The sequence below is a fragment of the Cricetulus griseus genome (assembly GCF_003668045.3).
Source record: "Cricetulus griseus strain 17A/GY chromosome 1 unlocalized genomic scaffold, alternate assembly CriGri-PICRH-1.0 chr1_1, whole genome shotgun sequence".
Taxonomy (NCBI): Eukaryota; Metazoa; Chordata; class Mammalia; order Rodentia; family Cricetidae; genus Cricetulus; species Cricetulus griseus.
The window spans coordinates 24692080-24712368 of NW_023276807.1; the positions used below are offsets into that span (position 1 = coordinate 24692080).

Genomic DNA, 20289 nt, shown 5'->3' on the forward strand with positions numbered 1-20289 from the left:
ATTTACTGAGTTGGTACTATGGTCATTTATAGGGATTGACACACACAAAAGCCCATGAGAGAAACATATTAAACACATAATGTGAAAATAACCTGAGTCACCATTATTGAGAAAATACAACAGAAGCTGAAGGTAGAAGAGTCTAATCAAACACAAACCACATCCAAAGGCCTTTTGCTGAGAAGGTAAAATCCAGGACACCCATGCCAATGTGAATTTCAAAGAAAACATCTCTCCTTAGCATAAGCATATTCCCACAATATTTGGGAATACTTATATTAATAATCATTATTTGTCTGAAACTCAACTGTTGTTCTGTGCCTTTCCTGGTGGCCCAGGCAACAGAAATACTCCCTACTCCATCAGCTTGCTCTTTACAGCATCTCCCAGCTTAGCTAAACAGAGATTTTCCACTTGCTTTAGCCCTTGCCTGCCACTCATGAAAACCTCACAGGGAGTTTCTATTAACAGTTCACCCTCACTGACACACAGGGAGTTAAATCTGTCTGAATTCCATTCTTCAAGCTCTCCACTAGCAGCATTGAATAAGTAACACATTAACCAAACTTTTTGCAAAACAGGCATGACTTTGCATTTTTCTTCTAATCTCTCATAGAAACTTTTTGCCACTGGACAGTGTGGGAGCAGCTTTTCTCTTATTGGATTGTCTCGCCTTAACTGGGAAGGGCTTATTCAAATTAACAAAGAGCTTATAAAACATCAGGAACTGTTATGTGTTATGAAACTTTTTAGAGGGAGCAGCTTTTAACAAGGTAAGTACTAAATCACATCAACTTTGTTAACATGCATGCATGCTCCGGCTCCCGTGCACATGCACTCTCGAGTATACACACACACACACACACACACACACACACACACGAGCCCTTTGACACCTAGAAAATACTTTAGCACAAGAAAACATTTGTTTGGTGCTCACATTATACAGACTTCGTGTGCTTCAGGACAGTCTAAGAATTGTAGATTCCATTTCTGCTGGATACATTGTTAGAGGTGTAAAAATGAAGGCTTTAAACAACTGAGACTGAGAATTTATTGATAAGAGACAAATTCACTTTATACGGAAGAGGGGGTAACAGCCCAGACAAACTGGAGTCATGTCCAGGGAGGAGGAACATGGTACCGGTGCCAGCGTTGCTTTCTCTATAAAAGGAGCTAATGTACAGCCTCACAATGTCTATTGTGAAGCTGAGGAAAGACGTAGGACAGGGAGAATTAAATAGATGAGAAAGGAAAATGAGCTCGCCTCTGCTGACCGAGATTTTGATTAAGATCATGAATTATGTTTGCATCTGCCTTGATTGCTGATCCCTTTTGATTTGTATTCTATCTTCTATCTTATCTGCCTATAATCCAGTGCAATATGCCTCATAAACCATATATAATGTAGTTTATTATTGATAAACTCTGGATAAAAGCAAGCATGTCTAAACATGTTGCCTAATCTTTTAATCCTTTAGACAGTTAAAACCACAAATTTAACATGACGATGTGTGCCCTTGGATATATACCACTATTCTTTTCATTTTCAGAAATATTCAGTGTGCACCCACTATATAAAGTAACTGAGTTCATCAAGATACTTGCAATCGAGTATATCATTATGCTTTGATAATATCTATCCCTGCTGCCCTTTATTGCCCTCTTTTTTGCTCCTTCTCCAAATAGCCCTCCTCTCCCTCCACCTGAAGCTTCTAATTAGATACATACTAAGACCATTTTTATGAATGATTTTTCAGTTTACCCTATTTTCATTGTATGTACAAGAGATCTTGGCCATATCCACTCCACAATCCCTCTCTCTCATCCTTCCAACTCCATCTGCCTTGCCTCTCCTCACCTCCCCCTCCCAACTTCTGGGCTTCATCTTGTTTTACTATCTATTGAGTCCTATTATCTTTACCTAAATGCACATAGGCGTGGAATCATACATGGGGTAATAATCAACCTCCCAAAGGTGATCCCCCAAAAGAGAAGTGACTCTCCCTGCCTCAGCATCTGTCAGCTCCCAATAGCTTTCAAGTAGGGATGAAGCATTGGTAGGTAGCCCTTCTATCTCGTACTGGATCTTTTAGCTGGGTTGATTTTGTGCCTGTAACCATGGTGGTTATGGGTTCAAGTATGCAACAGCCATGTCATGCAAGAGAACTGCACTTCACAGCACCTCTCTCTGTTGTCCAGCTTGTAGGTTCTTTCTATCTGCACTTCTACTCTACCTACACTCAGAAGTTCCCTGATCTTTGAGTGGAAGGCAGGACCTTATCTTAACGAACTCCAAATTTACTCTATGCTGACATACCCTGAAATTCTTCTCTGAGGCATCAGTCCATGCACCCAGTTTCCAGAGAGTGGTGTCTCTTGAGTAAAACTCCTTGAGTTCCTACAGGTGGCGGCATTGGGTCACAGCTCCCACTGCCAGCAACAATATCCTAAAACTATGTAGGCTAGGAAAATCCAAACTGACATTTATTACTGTGGAAATAATTTTGCATCAGGAGTAGTAGATTTTCATCTAATCTGTGTGTGCCATTAATTAAGCATGTCACCAGTGACATCCTCTCAGTAAGACTCAAGCAGCTGATAGCACAGCAGAAGAATGGCAGGGACAGAGTTCTCCAACCTCCTTTCCTGGGGAGACATGAATAAGTATCTACTTACCCTACACAGGGCACCACTGACAAATGAAGGAAACTATTTCATGTAGCTTGTTGAACCAAGGACTTTATTGAGGTTTCTTATAGGACCATGGTTGATGCAAAGGCATTGGCTATGACTCAAAAGCTGCCTACCAGAACATCCTGTCTGGATTGTAGGAAGCTCCAGTGAAGACAGCCCTTTCCCAGCAATTGTTCACTTGTGAATCTTGTAGCTTTTATGATCTTCCTATGCCTCTTAGGTTTCCTTAGCGTCCTTAGACTCATAAGAGTAGTTCTTCCCTTCATAAAATCATGTTAATCCAGAGGAAATATCTACTGGCTATTTTGACTGGCTTTCCCTTCCTAAGAAGGGCTTCCCTCTGTTTAAGGCTGTTGAGAGGAATCTCTGGCATCTACCACCCAAGAGTATTTTACATGCACGTACCCTACCCTCAGGATGTGGCTGCCCAATGTCTCTCCAACCTCACCAGTGGGGAAGCAGCCTAAGCTCTGGCCAGAGGTCAATGAAGGAGCTGACTTCTCAGGGGCTACCACTTCAGAAGTATGAATGAAAGGGACAAACACTGGAGCATTTGGCAGTTAGCTAAAATGCACAGGTTGTTAAAATGTGGAAGTCAACAATGCAATGGAACAAATGTTACCACAGGTGGGAAAGGATATTGTGGAAGAGAGATAGTGAGACTTTCTGAAAGTCCAGATGCCAATGTAACCAGGTCTACCAATTCATAGGAAATAATTCTGCTAAAATGAATACTGAATAGATGTTATAGAAGAGCAGGCTGGCAAGATGCTGCATGGTAATATTTGTATGAGAGTCAGTTCTGCGTTGAAGGGAGAAAAGGACTTCCAAAATCTGCTCTTTCTGGCAAGTAGCACTTCAACGCCCGTTCAAAATGGATAGAGTCCCCATTCTCTTAGATGGCTTGCCTTTTCTTCTGATTGTCACTGTATCAGTATCCATAGGTTGAGGTTCCTAGAAACAGTTAATATGAAGTTACCATGAGTACATTTTTCTCTGTCAGGTTTGCATAAGGCATATGGATCCCTGTAAAACCCCACAAGGAAAGGACCAAATCAGTGATCATTCTCTGGTGCATTACAATTGCAGCAGATGGGATGGCTGCTGTTTTCAAACACATGCTCATCTTCCAGGAACGAGGGCAATGGTGAATGTGCTTGTACTGTGTTTATCATAATATATCTATTATGATATATGTATTTCTATTCTATATATATTTCCATTGGATTGCTCACTGACCCCTGAAGGTAAACAGGTGTAACTATCTCTATAGTAAGAAGAAAAACTGAGACTCTGATCCAGTAAACTATTGAGTCCACATATCTCTAAATGAACGGACTTATTTGTAAGATGCCCTTCTACCTCTTAAGGGGTTGGCACTCTTAACCAGATGTTAGAATTCACCAGAGATATGACTCCCTTAATTTACCACTGGATTCATTTTAAAAAAGGATCCCAATTTCTTTAGAACCTTTTTCTTCTTCACATTCTTTTTGTTTGTTTATATCAGGTTTTCTTGTTATTTTGAGACAAGCTCTAATATATACCTCAACCGAGTCTCAAACTCATTATTCTCTTGCCTCATCATCCCAAGTATTGGGGTTACAATCATGTACCAACAGAGGCAGAAACTAGTTTTCTGTTTTTTTTTTATTTTGTCGAGACAGGGTTTCTCTGTGGCTTTGGAGGCTGTCCTGGAACTAGCTCTTGTAGACCAGGCTAGTCTCGAACAGAAGCTAGTTTTCTTAATGTAACAAATGGAGTTGTGTTAGACCTCATCACACTGAGTTCCTTAAGTCTTCACTTAAGCCCTGAAATCCTTTGTCAAACTTTCAGTCTCTGGAGTTCCTGAAAAGCTGCTCACAGAGAGGCATTCATGAATTAAAGGCTCCCTCATTCTCTCTTCAACCTTGACTAGCTTTGAGGACTCTGGGAAAATAGGCAGTAGGTCCTCAGGACAGCAGCATGGAGCTGGGGAGTGGGGGTGGGGGCTCCAGTGGAGTAGAGCAGCCCTGACTTGTAGCAGGAGAAAGACAATAGTCAAATGCTGTGAGAGAGGGAGTGTGTGGTTTCTCACTGAACTCCATGAAGACCTCTGTAAGCCATCAGGAGCTGTTCCCATGGTGGTTGTAGACAGAGCAGTTACTCCTCAGAACTGACTGTGACTGAGGACCATGTTGCGACCCCATCAAATCATTCAGTCTCTCTAGTTCTCTTTCTGTTGACTCTGAGGCTGTGTGATGCCCTTTGTCCTGGTGGTGGCTCAGTCTTTGGAAGGCTCTTGTTTGGAAATGGAGAAAATTAGATGGGGGAACATGATCCCATATCAATGGTAATAGGATTAGTGAGCAGGTTTTAATCACTTGGCTCTGAGTCCACAATTAAACACCTGAAGCCAAGTGAGCTTTACTCTCCTGTTCATCCTGCTGGATTAATCCCCTAATAAGGACATGCAATACTAACATTCTAAAGTGTAAGAATGATGGGGTGATTGCATCGCCAACAGATTTTATAATGTAAAGGTTGAAGTTTAGGAGCTCTACATCTTAAGTGATGCTATTTAAAGTAGCTTGCTATTTTAAATCCAAGCGCACATGCTTAAAAAAAATACACCTTTGGTAAAGACAAGAATATTGTTTCCAGCTGCATAACATCAAAACTTTCCAAGAAGTGTAATGTTATATAACGGTCTTTGGGTCTGGGGTGGGGGAAGGGAGTTTCCTCCAACTCCAGCAACTGGAGCATTTGGTCTCAGTGACTCCTGGGTGATTTGTTTACACTCATGCTCTCTCTGGCCACTGCTTTTTTATTCTCTGATTCTTTTCTGGGCTCTGTCCAAGCAGCCTGAGATAGGGAGTGTCACATTTTCTTAAAGGACTCAGCAAGCTGTCCTATTCATTCAATGACCAAATGGACATAGACATGTGCCTATACAGCATACACATGCTGAACTGAAAACACATCCATGTCCTTAACCCTTTCTGCACTCTGACAACTCCTATACTCTTCTATATCATCAAAATAAAATGCTAGATTTCAAACCCTCATAGAGATTTCTACCATAATTTGAAAACCAATACCATAATTAATAAAACCTAGACTTTGGTTTTGAATGGAAGCATGAATACTGGAACAGAGCTTCATTTTGGGTAAGCACCTCTAGAAACCTCTGTCTGCCATCCATACACTGAAAATAAATTTTAACAGCCCCATTAGGTGAATGTTTTGTTAGGATAAAATGAAGATGAACTGATGAGAGTCCCCAGTGTGGCAGATGGAGACACCCCCAGCTTAGCCATCAATTCTGTAAAATGCTTGCAGCAACACCTCTTTTCCTTGATTTCACACAGAAATGCAGGCACAAAGATAGACAATCATATCACATTCTGAATAAGCAAGGAATAAGCACTCTGTGTGTGTGGGCAGAATATGACTGTTTTCGAGGGCAACTCAGTTATTCGTAGCGTACTCTCTCCATGCAGTAAAACACATTTCTAAAGCCTAATCTCTGCTTTTGATCAAACAGCCTAACAGCCAAAGGGCTGAACAGTGCCTGCCTGCCGCCCTGCTCATTGCTGCTAGCCATATCTTCTGGGTTTGATGTGCTCAGATATGAGGCGTCACATATGAGGAGACAGAGCATTCTTGGTTTTATTCCTCTCTGTGATTCCTCATGTCTCTCATTGGTTTGGTGTGATTATGAACAATGCCTTAAGATTTTCCTTAACTGAAAAATGGAGAAAGAGGCACTTTGTGTGGTCGTGTGACTGACTACTAAAGGCACTGTGTCAGAAGAGATCTGGGCTGGGATGTGGCTCAGAGATGCAGAGCTTGCTAGCATATGCAAACCCTGGGTTAGACCTTCACCAAGCAGGGGAGGGGGCAGATGAGAGGAGGAAAGGGAAGAGAGAAAAAGAGAGTGGGGTGTAATGGATGGGACCATTAGAGGTCCACAATAAACTGTAGTTTGCTGGTTCTGTTTTCCTATAGTGTCCCACACATTACTGTCCTCCACTCTCACCTATGAAACAGTTTTTAGTTTTAAGTCACAGTTTAACCAATGGAGACACTAAACTGGCTTGGGGCAATCTGAGGGTAGTTCTTGATGGGTAACAATTTGGACCAAAGAACATACTGTTGGAATGTCTCCAACCCTGCCCTAAGGAATGCAGACACTTCCGTGTAGTTGCTGCTGTCCAAACACCCTCACAGGGCAGACTTTAAAAGCAACGTGTATTTCATTCCTGTTTAGAGAAACCAAGCGACTGCTGCCATGGCGGGAAAGCCAGTCCTTCACTACTTTGATGGCCGGGGCAGAATGGAGCCTGTCCGGTGGCTCCTGGCTGCAGCGGGAGTAGAGGTAGGTTCTGACGTGAGTCATTTTAAGTTGAATCTGAAATGGATTTTACCAAACAATTAAGAGCCCTTGCTGCACTTCCAGAGGACCTGAGTTCAATTCCCAGCACCTGCTTCAGGCAGCTGACAACCACCTGTAACTCCAAGTCCAGATCTGTGTCTTCCACCAGCCTCCCCGAACACACACACATACACACACACCAGAATGGAGAGAGGGAATGAAAATAAATCTTTGAAAACACTTAAATAAGCTTGTCATTTATCGAAACTTGTACATACATAACTTGTGCACACACATTATCCTCAGCCTGATGGTGGTCTCAGTCATTACTGTCACCACCCTCCTCCATATCTTGTCCCCTTGGAAAGCCCCGGGACAGTGACGTGCATGCATTTTTATCCTTTATGAGGACAATATCTTCTTCTAAGGTGCCTTCTTGAGGCTTATTTGAGATGCCACTCTGTCATGAGTTTGCTTGACATTCCTGAAAGCAGATAATGGAGCATGATTTTCCTCTCTGCAAATGAAGGTTTTCCATGTTCCAGTCCATGTTTTCAGCATTAAAGGAATGTTTCCACGAATGTTCCTAAATGTCCCAATATAGTTCCACTCATCCTGCTTCTTTTTTAATCTATGTATTCACCATGTAGTAATAATTCTGAAATTCTACTGTAATCCATGGGGCCACCTTTGTGCAAACAATTAGCGGTTGACCCAAACATTGTTATAGAGGGTGTGAGTGTACATGAAATTTGAGATTCCCTTCAAGTGATTAAAATGAAGATGTGTAGATGAAAGCCTGTTGCCTTCAGCTGACAATTTTGTTGAAAGTAAATGAGGGGTATAGCGAGGAACGTTATAATGTTCTGTTTACACATATACATACCCAACATGGTAACAATAAAAGGACTGAAGCATACAGTCTTTGAAAATGAATGCAATTATAGTGAAAATATACACCCCAGAGGAGGGGGTGGGCATGAGACACAGTGCAAACATTCTGTTAACCGTGAGACATATTCATTCATATTATCTAGAAAAGTCAGGTTGTTTTTTGAATCCTGATGATATAGGGCAAAACAACGGCAACAAAAAGGATGCAATACTGGCCTTTGGGAAGCATCATGAACATAAAATCCACAGATCTCATCTTAAAAGTAATAAATAGTTTATTCTGGAGCCATTATGAGTGACCATGGCGCAGGGAAAACAGGTTTGGGTAACCCTAAATTCCATATTCCAAAATTTTCTTAATTAGAGTGTTTATTGCTGTGAAGCAACCAGGACCACACAACTCTAATAAAGGAAAACATTTAATTGGTGTGGTTCACCATTTCAGAGGTTTAGTCCATTATCATCATGATGGGACATGGTGGCATGCAGGCAGACAAGGTGCTGAGGAAAGAGCTCTATGTTCTTCATCTTGATTTGTAGGCAATAGGAAGTGAACTGTCTACCACACTGGATGTAACTTGAGCATATGAGACATCAAAGCCCTCACCCACACTGACTCTGTTACTCCACCAAGGCCACACCTACTCCAACTAGGCCACACCTCCTAATAGTGCCACTTCCTATAGGGCAAGCATTCAAACACATGAGTCTATGGGGCCATACTTGTTCAAACCACTACAAAGATGAAAGCAGTTTCACAGGGATTTTATACTTTTACAGAACAAAGAAAGTCATAGATCAAGGCAAGTTTAAAATATTTTGTGGGTACACTGGAAGGGCAAAGACAAAAAGATGAGGGGAAATGGTTTATAGACCGAAGATGCTATCTGATGACATTCTTAGCTGTTGGATTGGTAGATGCTGGTGTTCTGCTAAGTTAATAGCTTCTAAGAGGTTTCTATTTATTATCACAAGATGTTAGTTCAAATACAAGGTGGGACAAGGAATGACTGTTATACAAGGGTAAAACTAGCCCAAGATAAAGTAAGTAGACTCTGAACTTAACACAATTCCAATCTCTTCCCAATGCCAAAATTCCAGTCTGTCCATCAGTCTTCACACACACAGACTCCTTCCAGGAGTTTTCCTTCACAGCCAGACATAGCTTCATTTCCATATATTACATTATTTCCATATAATTATGTGCATGAGACATGGAGTCAAGTTATTTACTGGGGATCTGTGTGACTCATTTGAACACTGCATTCTAGAACTGTTACAAGGGGAACAAAACTTCTCAGTACAGGCCAGATGGACCCCATAATTGGGTGACAGGTCTTCTGAAAAGGAAGTCATGGAAACTGCCCTTGTCTCTGGGAGGGGGTGGTCAGACAGGGAGGACTACAATATGAGGTTCTGTCCTTCAGCTGGGCTTCCACTGCCTCCTCAGCTTCCTAGCAAAGTGTTCACCAAAGCCTCAGATTAGCACCCATTCACAACCACTCTGTGAATATGTGGATTGTATGGCCTGATCTGGTTTCAATGTAATGAAGAAAGGAGAACAAAACTGTAGCAGCATCACAGACTGTTTTCTTCATACAAACCAGTGGTCTGTTTTCCAAAGCAACTAGATGGTGGCCTTGTGTTTCAAGAGCAAGTTCAGTGCAGGAAGAACAAGTGGCAGGCATGTCAGCTTCCTCTCCTGCCTCTCAGCATGACTGAGGAGCCTGCTGAGAACAAGTTGCCTGGATCCTACTTAGTGTAGAAAAGATGATCATTACAGCCGATCCAGCAGCAGCAGCCTCTGCATCAACATCCCACTCCAGCCACATCCCACCCTGCCCATCCTCCTGGGGTGCCCACCCTCCACCCTTCATGTTTTTGCTGGGCTGGGTGTTCGGCAAATTGTTATCATACCACCTTCTTGTCCCTGGGTGTGACACCATGTGATCATACAGATCCACAGGAAACTGATACACAGAGTATGCTAAGTAACCCTGATATCCTGACCTTTTACAGTCAGGAACTCCATGAAAGTGGAAAAGTCACTGAAAATCACACCACTGTATTCTGTAAGGATATTTGCTTTCTGTGGGGCCAGTGAGGTACTGAGTGTTTTGAAAACATGCCACCATTCTTTTAAAGAAGAATACACTTCCTCTAAGTTTACACATGAGCGGATGAAGTCTTTCCTGTGTTAAATGATTGACTATACAATTTCACAGCCAGTATGAGACATGGCATAACTATGTCACCAAGAGTCACATGCCTTGATGACTCTTTGTATGGGATTTCAGCTAGCCTCTGTAATTTCAGGAAAATACTTAAATGATTAGATATGGATCTAGGATGAAGCACATTTTCACCAATATGAGACCAATTTTAACTATATTTAAAAGTTAAAAGGATAATGTCAAAAAGCACCTGTGAACAAGAATTCCCACAAAGAAGGAAAGTGTGCAGAGACTGATTAAAACTGTGGAGAGCTTGGTGTGTCTCAGACCAAGAGGCTAATTCCTATTTATCTTGGGTAATCTTTAACCCCTACAGAGCCATGCTTTGTCCACATCTGTGCCAGATCTAACAAGCTTATTCTTCACCAGTCAAAGGGTTGAAAGAGGCCTGTAGTTGAGATTCCAACATTTGACTGTAACCTACCTCTGTAATGTTTCCAATATTGTGTTTTAAAATAGTTACAGATCATTCTGCTAAAAGTAATTACAGACCATGCCTACTGGCAGATGTTAAGCACTGTTGTGTGCCATATTCCATACTGGAGACACACAATGTTCCTTCTGATCTCACTTGGAAATAGGCTGAAATATTATAATTATAAATGATAGCTACAAGAAATGGTCAGCATTTTCCTTCCACTGTCATTTCTGTAACCCATAACTTAATACATAGGTAGAGTTCTGGGAAAGACAATGTCAACTACAAAAAGGAGAAGTGATGTGTTGTGACCACAGCTCTTTTCTTAAAAGATCTGCTCTTAACTCCCACAAGCCATGACTAGTTCACCTGTGTACTTGACAAATTAAATAATATCTCCCTTCTCTCATGTTATCTACAGATAGGAGTCATTAAAGTGAAAAGCCAGGAATTCAATGAAATCAATTAATAAAGACTTGTTTATTCTTTCTGTATTCTAGTTTGAAGAAAAATTTCTGAAAACTCGGGATGACTTGGCAAGGTTAAGAAATGGTAAGAACAAAGATCTAAATGTTCCCGAGAGGGTTTCTAGTGGGAGCTTTAAAATTAGACAGTACCTATGTAACTGTAGTATTCATTGATGAAAGGGTGGTAAATTGTAAGTCCTGAAGTCACTGTAAGCAGATCTTATAAATATCTCAGTTAAAAGGGCTGAAACTGTCTCTGTACTTGCTGAAGTCATCCCCATAGCCCCATGAATGACTTCTCTCTGTTTTTGCATGCTTGCTGCTGTTAGCATGGACAAACAAATGTTGTTTAATTCATGCCACCATCACATCCTGGGCAACAAATACCGAAATATTGTCAATATCAAATAAAAACATAAATAAGATAAAAATGATAGAACTTAGAAGACACTAAAGACACAGAAAACAAAAAATTTAAATGCTATTTCATTCAAATGGTAGTTATCATGTAATTACCTATTTTAGAATTTCTGTCATTTCGCCAAATACTTTTTGTTTTGAATGTGTCTTACCATGGAATGAATGTATCCGTGTGTGTGTGTGTGTGTGTGTGTGTGTGTGTGTGTGCATGTGTGTCTGTGTGTATTATAAGCCCATAAACATCTTATTCTCCTTTCTCTTTGCTTCATCTAATAGATGGGAGTTTGATGTTCCAGCAAGTGCCCATGGTGGAGATTGACGGGATGAAGCTGGTGCAGACCAGAGCCATTCTCAACTACATTGCCTCCAAATACAACCTCTATGGGAAGGACATGAAGGAGAGAGCCCTGTATGATATGTTTACTCTGGGAAATATTTGGGTCCCATCTTGAGTGAACCATAGCAAAGGACTCATGAACAAAAAGGGCCTGAGTGCTTGAGCATACAAACACTGACATCAGTTAAGAAGTCTACTATGGAGTTGAGGGAAGAATGTGAGGGGGCATGATGGAAAAATAGGAGGGGTTAGGTTGTCTCATGTAGAATAGGAGATGGTGGAGTCCCATTTTTGTTTGTTTAGTCTTCAGAAGCAACATTGTAGCCAATAACTTTAGACAAGGAAAAAGTCTTTGACTGGTATCAAATCAATGATCTTAAGAGCTGATCTTCCAGTTCTGACAGGACCCTAGGTTACCATGGAAATCTATATCCGTCAGGTTGATTGTGGTTCATAGAGTCTGACACAAAGACATCAGCATTGCATGAAGCTTTTTGTGGGAACTGGAGGCTGTTTGTGGGTGTCAAGACTGATCATGAGGTTTTCTTTCTCCTGATAGAATGTCCCCATTCAAACTAAATCTTCTCTGGAACTGTGGGTTTTTTCTCAAAAACTTAAACACCAAGTCAACAATAACCCAGCAGTTCCATTACCAGATAAGTACACAAGAGAAATAAAAATACTTGAGTAATTGCACAGAACTGTTTATAGACGTATTATTTATGTTCAAATACTATACTTTCCAAAAAGAAAATGAGTTATGTTAACAGAAGAATGGATGAAGAGAGGAACCTTGCTTGCTTGCCCTTTAGGTCATTTAAAAGGGAATGCTGCTGGAGGTAGTGGCGTTTGCTTTTATCTCAGTACTCAGTGACAAAGGCAGAGGATATTTGAGGTTAAGGCCAGCCTGTCAACAAAGTATATATACAGGCCAGCCAGAGCTACATAGAGACCCTGTCTCAACAACAACAACAACAAAAAATCTCAAAGGATTGCTAGTCAGCAAGCAAAAATCTATTATTACCAGGTCTACAGCCCCATCAAGGTGAACTATTTTACCCCTGTCTTTTACATCCTTCAACTATAAAATCTGAGGCTGAAGCAAAAGGACTTTGGCAGAACGCTTGTCTGTTTTTCAGCATTGACATGTATTCGGAAGGTATAGCAGATCTGGATGAAATAGTTCTCCATCAACCTTATATTCCCCAAGAGGAGAAAGAGGCAAACCTTGCCAAGATCAAGGACAAAGCAAGGAACCGTTACTTCCCTGCCTATGAGAAGGTGAGTGCCAGCTCTTTGACCTGCAGAGCATTCAGAGGGTCCATTAGTTCTCAGGGGCATCTCAGCAGCTAACATTGCTACAACAAAGATGTCAAGCACTGTGTGGGTTAAAGCATAATATGAAGTATAAAATCAAGACATTATAGATTGGTTTCTAGCCAGACTTGCTTCTTAGTTCATGCATGCTTGCCTTCTGTCTGTGTCTTCAACAGCAGATGGGGGTGGCAGCTCTCTGGTGCCCCTTGCTGGGAGCAGGAAACCCATTCATGATCCCTAACCTGTAGGATCTATTCCCCTCTCAAGGGTCCTATTTACTAACAGCATAGTGCTTTGTGATAGGGTACTTATCATCTTAATTTGGGGGAGACAGAGATCCTCAATTACAACAGAGGCAAGAGAAAAAAGGTCTAGGTGCTCTTGGCTTGTTGGTCCTCCCTTTCAGAATGGACTTGTTAATTCAGCACCCATTGAGGCATTGTGTAAAAGTGGAATGTAAACAGCCTTTGACATGGATATAGCAAATATAAGTTCCCCCCCCAAATATTGTTTTGCTATGACCCACCATAGAATTTTTCTGACAGAGTTCACAGTCTCAATTAGAACTTGGGGTATGCAAACATCTGAGCCACACTGGAAGCTGGGCTTGATTTGACAGAACACTGGAACTAATCTTTTGACTCAAGAGTATCAAATGAGAATAACACAACAGAAAGCACCTTTCCCCAAGTATAGGGAGGCCTGAAACAGGTCCCCATGAGGAGAGTTTTATACTGTTTCAGGATGGATGCAGAGTAGCTACCCAATATTGACAGAGGCATGGAAGGGAAGAGACAGTGAGGAGATGTGAAGAAAAACATAACTGCCAGAGTTAGCAACATTGCTCTAAGATTTTTACAAGAAAGTTGCACAGATATAATGGAATAGAGCTCTATTTCCATATGTATATGTGCATTTTATTGTTGTATGTGTATCATCCTACTAATAGTTTCATTTACAAATGAAGAGGCCATGTTTCAGAATCAAACTATGTGAGGCCAAACTGAGCAAAAAAGAAATGTCTAAGCATGTCACTGGCAGGAATCTTGCAGATGAAGGAAAACCATCTGACTTCTGCTCACTTCTACTTCAATGACCATGGGCATTTTGTTCTTCAGGTTTCAATAATGTTGAGATATTTTAGCAAATAGTTCCTATTGTTCCCATTTGTTTTGTAAAAGCTTACTTAGCATTAAATTACTCTGCATTCCTTCCTTCCTCCATTCAACAAATATTAACTGATTTGTGTCAGACCCAGGGCACAGATAAGAGTACAAGTACTCATATCCTCAGATTCTCCCTTGTCGCCCTTGGGATTCTGACAGATTAGGATTTAGTCCATGAAGAGATGCTCTCTATTCTTTTTCTTTATTATTATTATTTTAATTACTCATATTTACATATCCATCCCCCCATCCCTCACCCCCCTCCTCCCATGTTCCCCACCCAACCCACCCCAACCCAGCCCAATGCCCCCCGCCCCAACTCCTCCTCAGGGATAGTGAGGCCCTCTACCAAGAACCTTCAAAGTCTGTCATATTGTTTGGGGGAGGGTCTAGATCCTCCTTGCTGTATCTGGGTTGCAATAGTATCCCTCCATAGGGAATGGGCTCCCAAAGTCCATTTGTGCTCTAAGGATAAAGACTGGCTCCACTGTTAGAGGATCCATAGACTATTTTGGACTCCTAGATGCTCTCTATTCATTACAGCTTGTCATCTATACTGTGAAACCAAAGAGCCCCTAGAATATCAGCAAAAATGTAAATTACACTATCATTTTGTTCTTATGCCAAGTAGTTGTTCATATTTCTATGTATATATGCATAATCTGATATCTATTTGATAACATTATTTTGCTGTTGTTGTTTTTGGTTTTTCGAGACAGGGTTTCTCTGTGTAGCTTTGGAGCCTATCCTGGCACTCGCTCTGTAGACCAGGCTGGCCTCGAGCTCACAGAGATCCTCCTGCCTCTGCCTCCTGAATGCTGGGAATAAAGGTGTGCACCACCAATGCCTGGCCTGATAACATTATTTTTAATTGGTAGTGTTACAGTATTTCTCTTCTTTATTCTTCAGGACTCTAACATTGAAGTAACATGTATTACGTATTACTCAATATTTTTTATAAAAACTTTCAATCATCTACAAAGGTTGAGATAGGCATGGTGATGCAAGTCTGTAAGCCAAGCTTAAGACATAAAAGCAGAATGATGAGAACAAGACTAGGCTAAGTACACAGTGAGTTTGAGGCCAGCCTGGGCTACAATCATGAAACCTTGTCTCCAAAATATAAAAAAAGGAAGGAAGGAAGGAAAAAAGAAAGAAAGGAAGGAAGGAAGAGAGAAAGAGAGCAAGAAAGAAAGAAATCAGGCTAGTTAGATTAAAGAACATATTGGCATCATCTACTTGATGCCAAATTCAATATCCTGTGGTGCTGGCTTTGTTGTACGTGTCCCTTCCTCCCCTCCCCCACCTACACATTCTTCTTTCCACCATGGTATTTTTTTCTGGCATTCCAAAATTCACTAGAGACATACATGCAGTTAACCCTTTGTTGCCTCAGCACTGAGAGGATGTGACAGTGTATAAAGAGCCCAAGTCAATGTTGCAGAGGAGATAATGATCCAGATTACTCTTCATGTCATGCATAGAAAGACACTGGGAGCAAACGAGTGGGACTGTAGTCACTGAAGCAGTCTACTCAAGGGTGAAGGGTGTATTCACACAAGTGAAGCCACTTCCCACTAAGAGACTACAGAATACGGTACACCCTCAAACGTCAGAACTTCACGCCATTGAGCGGGGTGGATAGTGCAGCTGGAGCTGGGAGTTTGGCACATGAAAAGCAGTGAAAGACAGATGATAAAAAGATTGGCAGAGATGTGCTTCTTGATTTTGGGCCAGCCTGGTCTACAGAGCGAGTGCCAGGATAGGCTCCAAAACTACACAGAGAAACCCTGTCTCAAAAAACCAAAAACAACAATAGCAAAATAATGTTATCAAATAGATATCAGATTATGCATATATACATAGAAATATGAACAACTACTTGGCATAAGAACAAAATGATAGTGTAATTTACATATAGAGAAAGATGCGGAGCTCCTTACACACCTGAAAAGACAGCAGAATGGAATTTGACTTGAGAACCTCAGAAAAAGTCAAGAAGCCCAGTCTGATGGCTGTTTTCTTTTGCATCTAATTAACATCTTAAATCCTTCAGGTGTTAAAGGGCCATGGACAAGATTATCTCGTTGGCAACAGGCTGAGCAGGGCTGATGTTTACCTGGTTGAACTTCTCTACCATGTGGAAGAGCTGGACCCCAGCGTTTTGGCCAACTTCCCTCTGCTGAAGGTGCTCTATTTTAAACCCTATGAGGGGCAACCCATATCTTACCTCATAGGATCCAATATTTTGAGACAACTTCTAGTTTCCTCCTATCTTCACAGCCACCCCTGGGCCCCAGCTATATCCACAAAATGAGATTTTAGACATTAGGTCTGAGACACCTGCTATCTCAAGAAGTACACTTTGTCTTGTATAATGGGAAGAACGAAGGGCCCAAGGTGCTTCGCACCCCCATACCCTATTCCACTTTGGATTTAATCCTGATTTCAAGGAGATTCTCTTTGTCACTGCTGTAGACTTATCCTTCCACACTAAACCTATCTGGAGATGTCTTTTCAAGCTTCTATGATACCAAACCTTGCATTTCTCTCTACAGTGGCTTCCCTCACAAACACATTTCCCCAATCCAGTAACTTCCAGTGTGTGTGTGTGTGTGTGTGTGTGTGTGTGTGTGTGTGTGTGTGTGTGTGTGTGTGATGTATGCATGTGTTCATCTGAGTGTGTACAAATGTGCCTATGCAGATGGAAGCCAGAGGTGTTCATAGGATGCCTTCCTGTATTGCTCTCTATCTCATCCTTGAGATGCAGTTTGTCCCTGAGCTGGAGCTCATCTATTCAGCTGGACTGGCTGACCAATGAATTTCAGAGCTGTCTCTTCCACCCTCTGCACCACAGTGCCAGGGCAAAGACACATACTACTGTACTTGCTTCTATGTGGGTTGTGGGGATCCAAACTCACACCCTCATGCTTGCATAGCAGGCACTTTGCCCACTGAGCCATTCTCCAGCTCCCTTACTGGTTTTATTGTCTTTGTTTTGTGTTGTGCTAAGTGATTAAGCCTTGCATACACCAGGCAAGTGCTGTACCACTGGAATATACTGCCAGCCCCTGACAGTTCCCACTTTCCTTTCTCAGTGTGAAGGTTGGTTGTGACTGGACCCAGATTCCTGTTTTATTTTCTATCACTATTTCTGACTCTATTGTCCCAGATCTTCATGGAAGAAGATGGGAACCACTCGAGAAGAAGGAGTGTTTAAGATGTACTGGGGGAAAGCTCCATTTTCCCCTCTCAACTTCATTCTCCCTGAGTGTCTGTCTCTGACCTCCACCTGCTGCTGATGAAGGGGATCGGTTGGTCTTTGACTGACAGGGGCACAGTGCTGCACAAGCAATAATAGCTTTTTCTTCAGCTGCTCTCTGAGGCTCTGATTTGTTTGTTGCAGGCACTGAGAACCAGAGTCAGCAACCTCCCCACAGTGAAGAAGTTTCTTCAGCCTGGCAGCCAGAGGAAGCCTTATGAGGATGAGAAATGTGTAGAATCAGCAATGAAGATTTTCAGTTAGATCAGGCACATATTGATGAACAGCAGCCACAAGAGCAACCTTCTAAAGCTTTGCAACAATGAAGTGTTTTGATTAAATGTTGCTCCTGCTTATTGTGAAGCTAACACGTTTTCCAAGATTTGTGCATTAGTTCAAGTAGTCATGACCTATGCAGAATTGCTAGGATGCTATTTGGTTCTAGTCAAAATTGAAATCATGATCACTTCCTAGGATGTTTCCTTGTATTTCAATAAAATAGAACAAGCTTCCTAGACTCTGGACTGTTCAAATATTCTTATGAAATAGCTGTCATATCCTTGCCAAACAGAGGTAAGTCGAAATATTCATGTCAAATTCTGGCTCATGCAAGTGCACACTCACACTGTGAAGAACTGTTTCCTTCAGCTAATTAACTTTTTTCTCATTCAAGTACATAAACAGTATGTTTACGTTCAAAATAGAGCATTCATTCCTTCTGAGCTGCATGCATTATGATGCCATCATGCCTCCAACCCCAGAAGCTCAAATTACTGTAATAAGAATTTAAGCATTCCTAATACAAAATTGGACATTCCATAGGAATGTACCACAAACTCTGTGCATCAAAATAATATAAACATATCCTCCCACAGTTCTCAGGGAGGGGAATGTCTGAAATCTAAGTCTGAGATGTGCCAGGTTCTGCTTTGAAGATGGGTTCTTCTTTGCCTCTTCCTAGCACCTTTTTGTCCTGGAACCATGCTGAATATCCTTGGTTTGTTGATATAATACCCAGATATTTACCTCTATGGTAGCATGGCATCGTGTGCTCATGTGCACATGGGCATGTTCACCCAGACATCCGTCTTACCAATCATCAGCTTATGGACAGCACCAGTCTAGTATGGCATCAACGTTTTACATTGGTAGAGACCATCTTTCCAGATGAGATCACATTGACAGGAATTACAGCTAAGACTGAAACATACTCTAGGACAGAATTTATCCTAAAGTACCATGCTAGGGAACAGTTAATTCTGGGTATATATCTATTAAGAATGCCTCTAGTCTCTGGGTGAGAAGTGATATAGTTATTTTTCATTCTGCTATGACAAAAACACCTGAGAAAAGTAACTTATGAGACAAAGGGGCTTTTTAGACTTAAACTTTGGGTGTCCAGTCTACTATTCAGGGCAGGCATGATGGTGAGAGTAGCTTTAGCTGTGGTAACAGGGATATGAAGCAGCCAATCACATTTCATCCACAGTCAGGAAGTGGGGTGAAGGGGGGATGCTTACACTTGGCTTACATTCTCCCTTTTTATTCAGTTGGGGATCACAGCCCATGGGATGGAGCCTCTTAGATTCAGGATAGGTCTTTCCTTATGGAAATGTCCTCACGCACATACACAGTGGTTTATCGCTTAGTTTATTCTAAGTCCTATCAAATTGGTAATCAAGATTAATCAATAATAATTATATTAGTTACTTTTCATTTTCTTTTCTTTTCTTTCTTTTTTTTTTTTTTTTTTTTTTTGGTTTTTCGAGACAGAGTTTCTCTGTGTAGCTTTGGAGCCTATCCTGGCATCCTGGCACTTGCTCTGGAGACCAGGTTGGCCTCGAATTCACAGAGATCCGCCTTCCTCTGCCTCCCTTAACTGATGCCCAGCTTAAATGTTTTTTGTTTTTTTTTTTTTAAGTCACTCCAGGCTCTTATCTCAGAATACCAAGAACATTTCCTCCACTGTGTGTTATTTTATTGCTGCTGGGAAAACACTCCAGAGAGACAAGTCAACGGCAGCAAAGACTGAGTTTTGCTCACTGTTTCAGGGGCTTCATTCTATGGTCAGATGGCTCCATTGTTTGGGAGCAGAAATAGGGCAGATGATATCAAATAGACAGGGAGTGATGAAGAGAGCTGCTCAGGTCTGGGCAACTGAGAAGCACAGAAGAGGAACTTCAGGCCAGGGAAAGAAAGATAAGCTCTCAAAGGCATGGCCCCCTGGCAACCTACTTTCTCCAATGAGACCCTACCTCCCACAGTTCACTATCTTCCTATATTATAGTCAAGTTTGTTTTTTAATCAAGCAAGGGGTTAATCCATTGCTTAGGTTAGGTGTCTACCTCATTATTCAATAACATTTTAGGATTGGATTGTGTACTCGGGCACGAAGATTTCAACGCATGGGTCCCAGGGTAACATTTTGTATCTGAACCATGACACACTAGATGTTCAAATGGGAGAGACCCCCATAGGCTCAGATATTTGAATACTTGGTCCCCAGTTGGTGGAACTGTTTGGAAGGATTAGGAGATGTCATTGTTGAGGAAGGTACGTCGCCAGAGGTGGAATTTGAGATTCCAAAAGCCCATGTCATTCCCAGTTTCTCAGTGTGTTCCTCTCCCCACCACCCTCTGCCTTGTGGTTGTGGATCAGTTGTAAGTTCCTGGTTCCTATCCTGGTGTCATGTCTGCCTGCTGCCATGCTGCTCCCCACCA

General features: G+C 41.6%; 1 protein-coding gene across 2 annotated transcripts; it reads left to right on the plus strand.

The window, feature by feature from the left end:
• The first annotated feature begins 618 nt into the window (after positions 1-618).
• Positions 619-18086, plus strand: LOC100753467 (glutathione S-transferase alpha-3). 2 transcript variants are annotated; one of them, XM_027392796.2, is made up of 7 exons: positions 619-773; positions 6950-7057; positions 11101-11152; positions 11764-11896; positions 12964-13105; positions 16364-16495; positions 17714-18045. In XM_027392796.2, exons 2-7 carry the CDS (start codon positions 6971-6973, stop codon positions 17831-17833), a joined length of 666 nt encoding a protein of 221 aa, XP_027248597.1. In that variant the 5' UTR covers positions 619-773; positions 6950-6970; the 3' UTR covers positions 17834-18045. The 2 variants fall into 2 exon arrangements, with proteins under 2 accessions (XP_027248597.1, XP_035308838.1); XM_035452947.1 differs by lacking the exons at positions 619-773; positions 16364-16495 and having other exon boundaries at positions 6971-7057; positions 17714-18086.
• The last annotated feature ends 2203 nt before the right edge of the window (positions 18087-20289 follow it).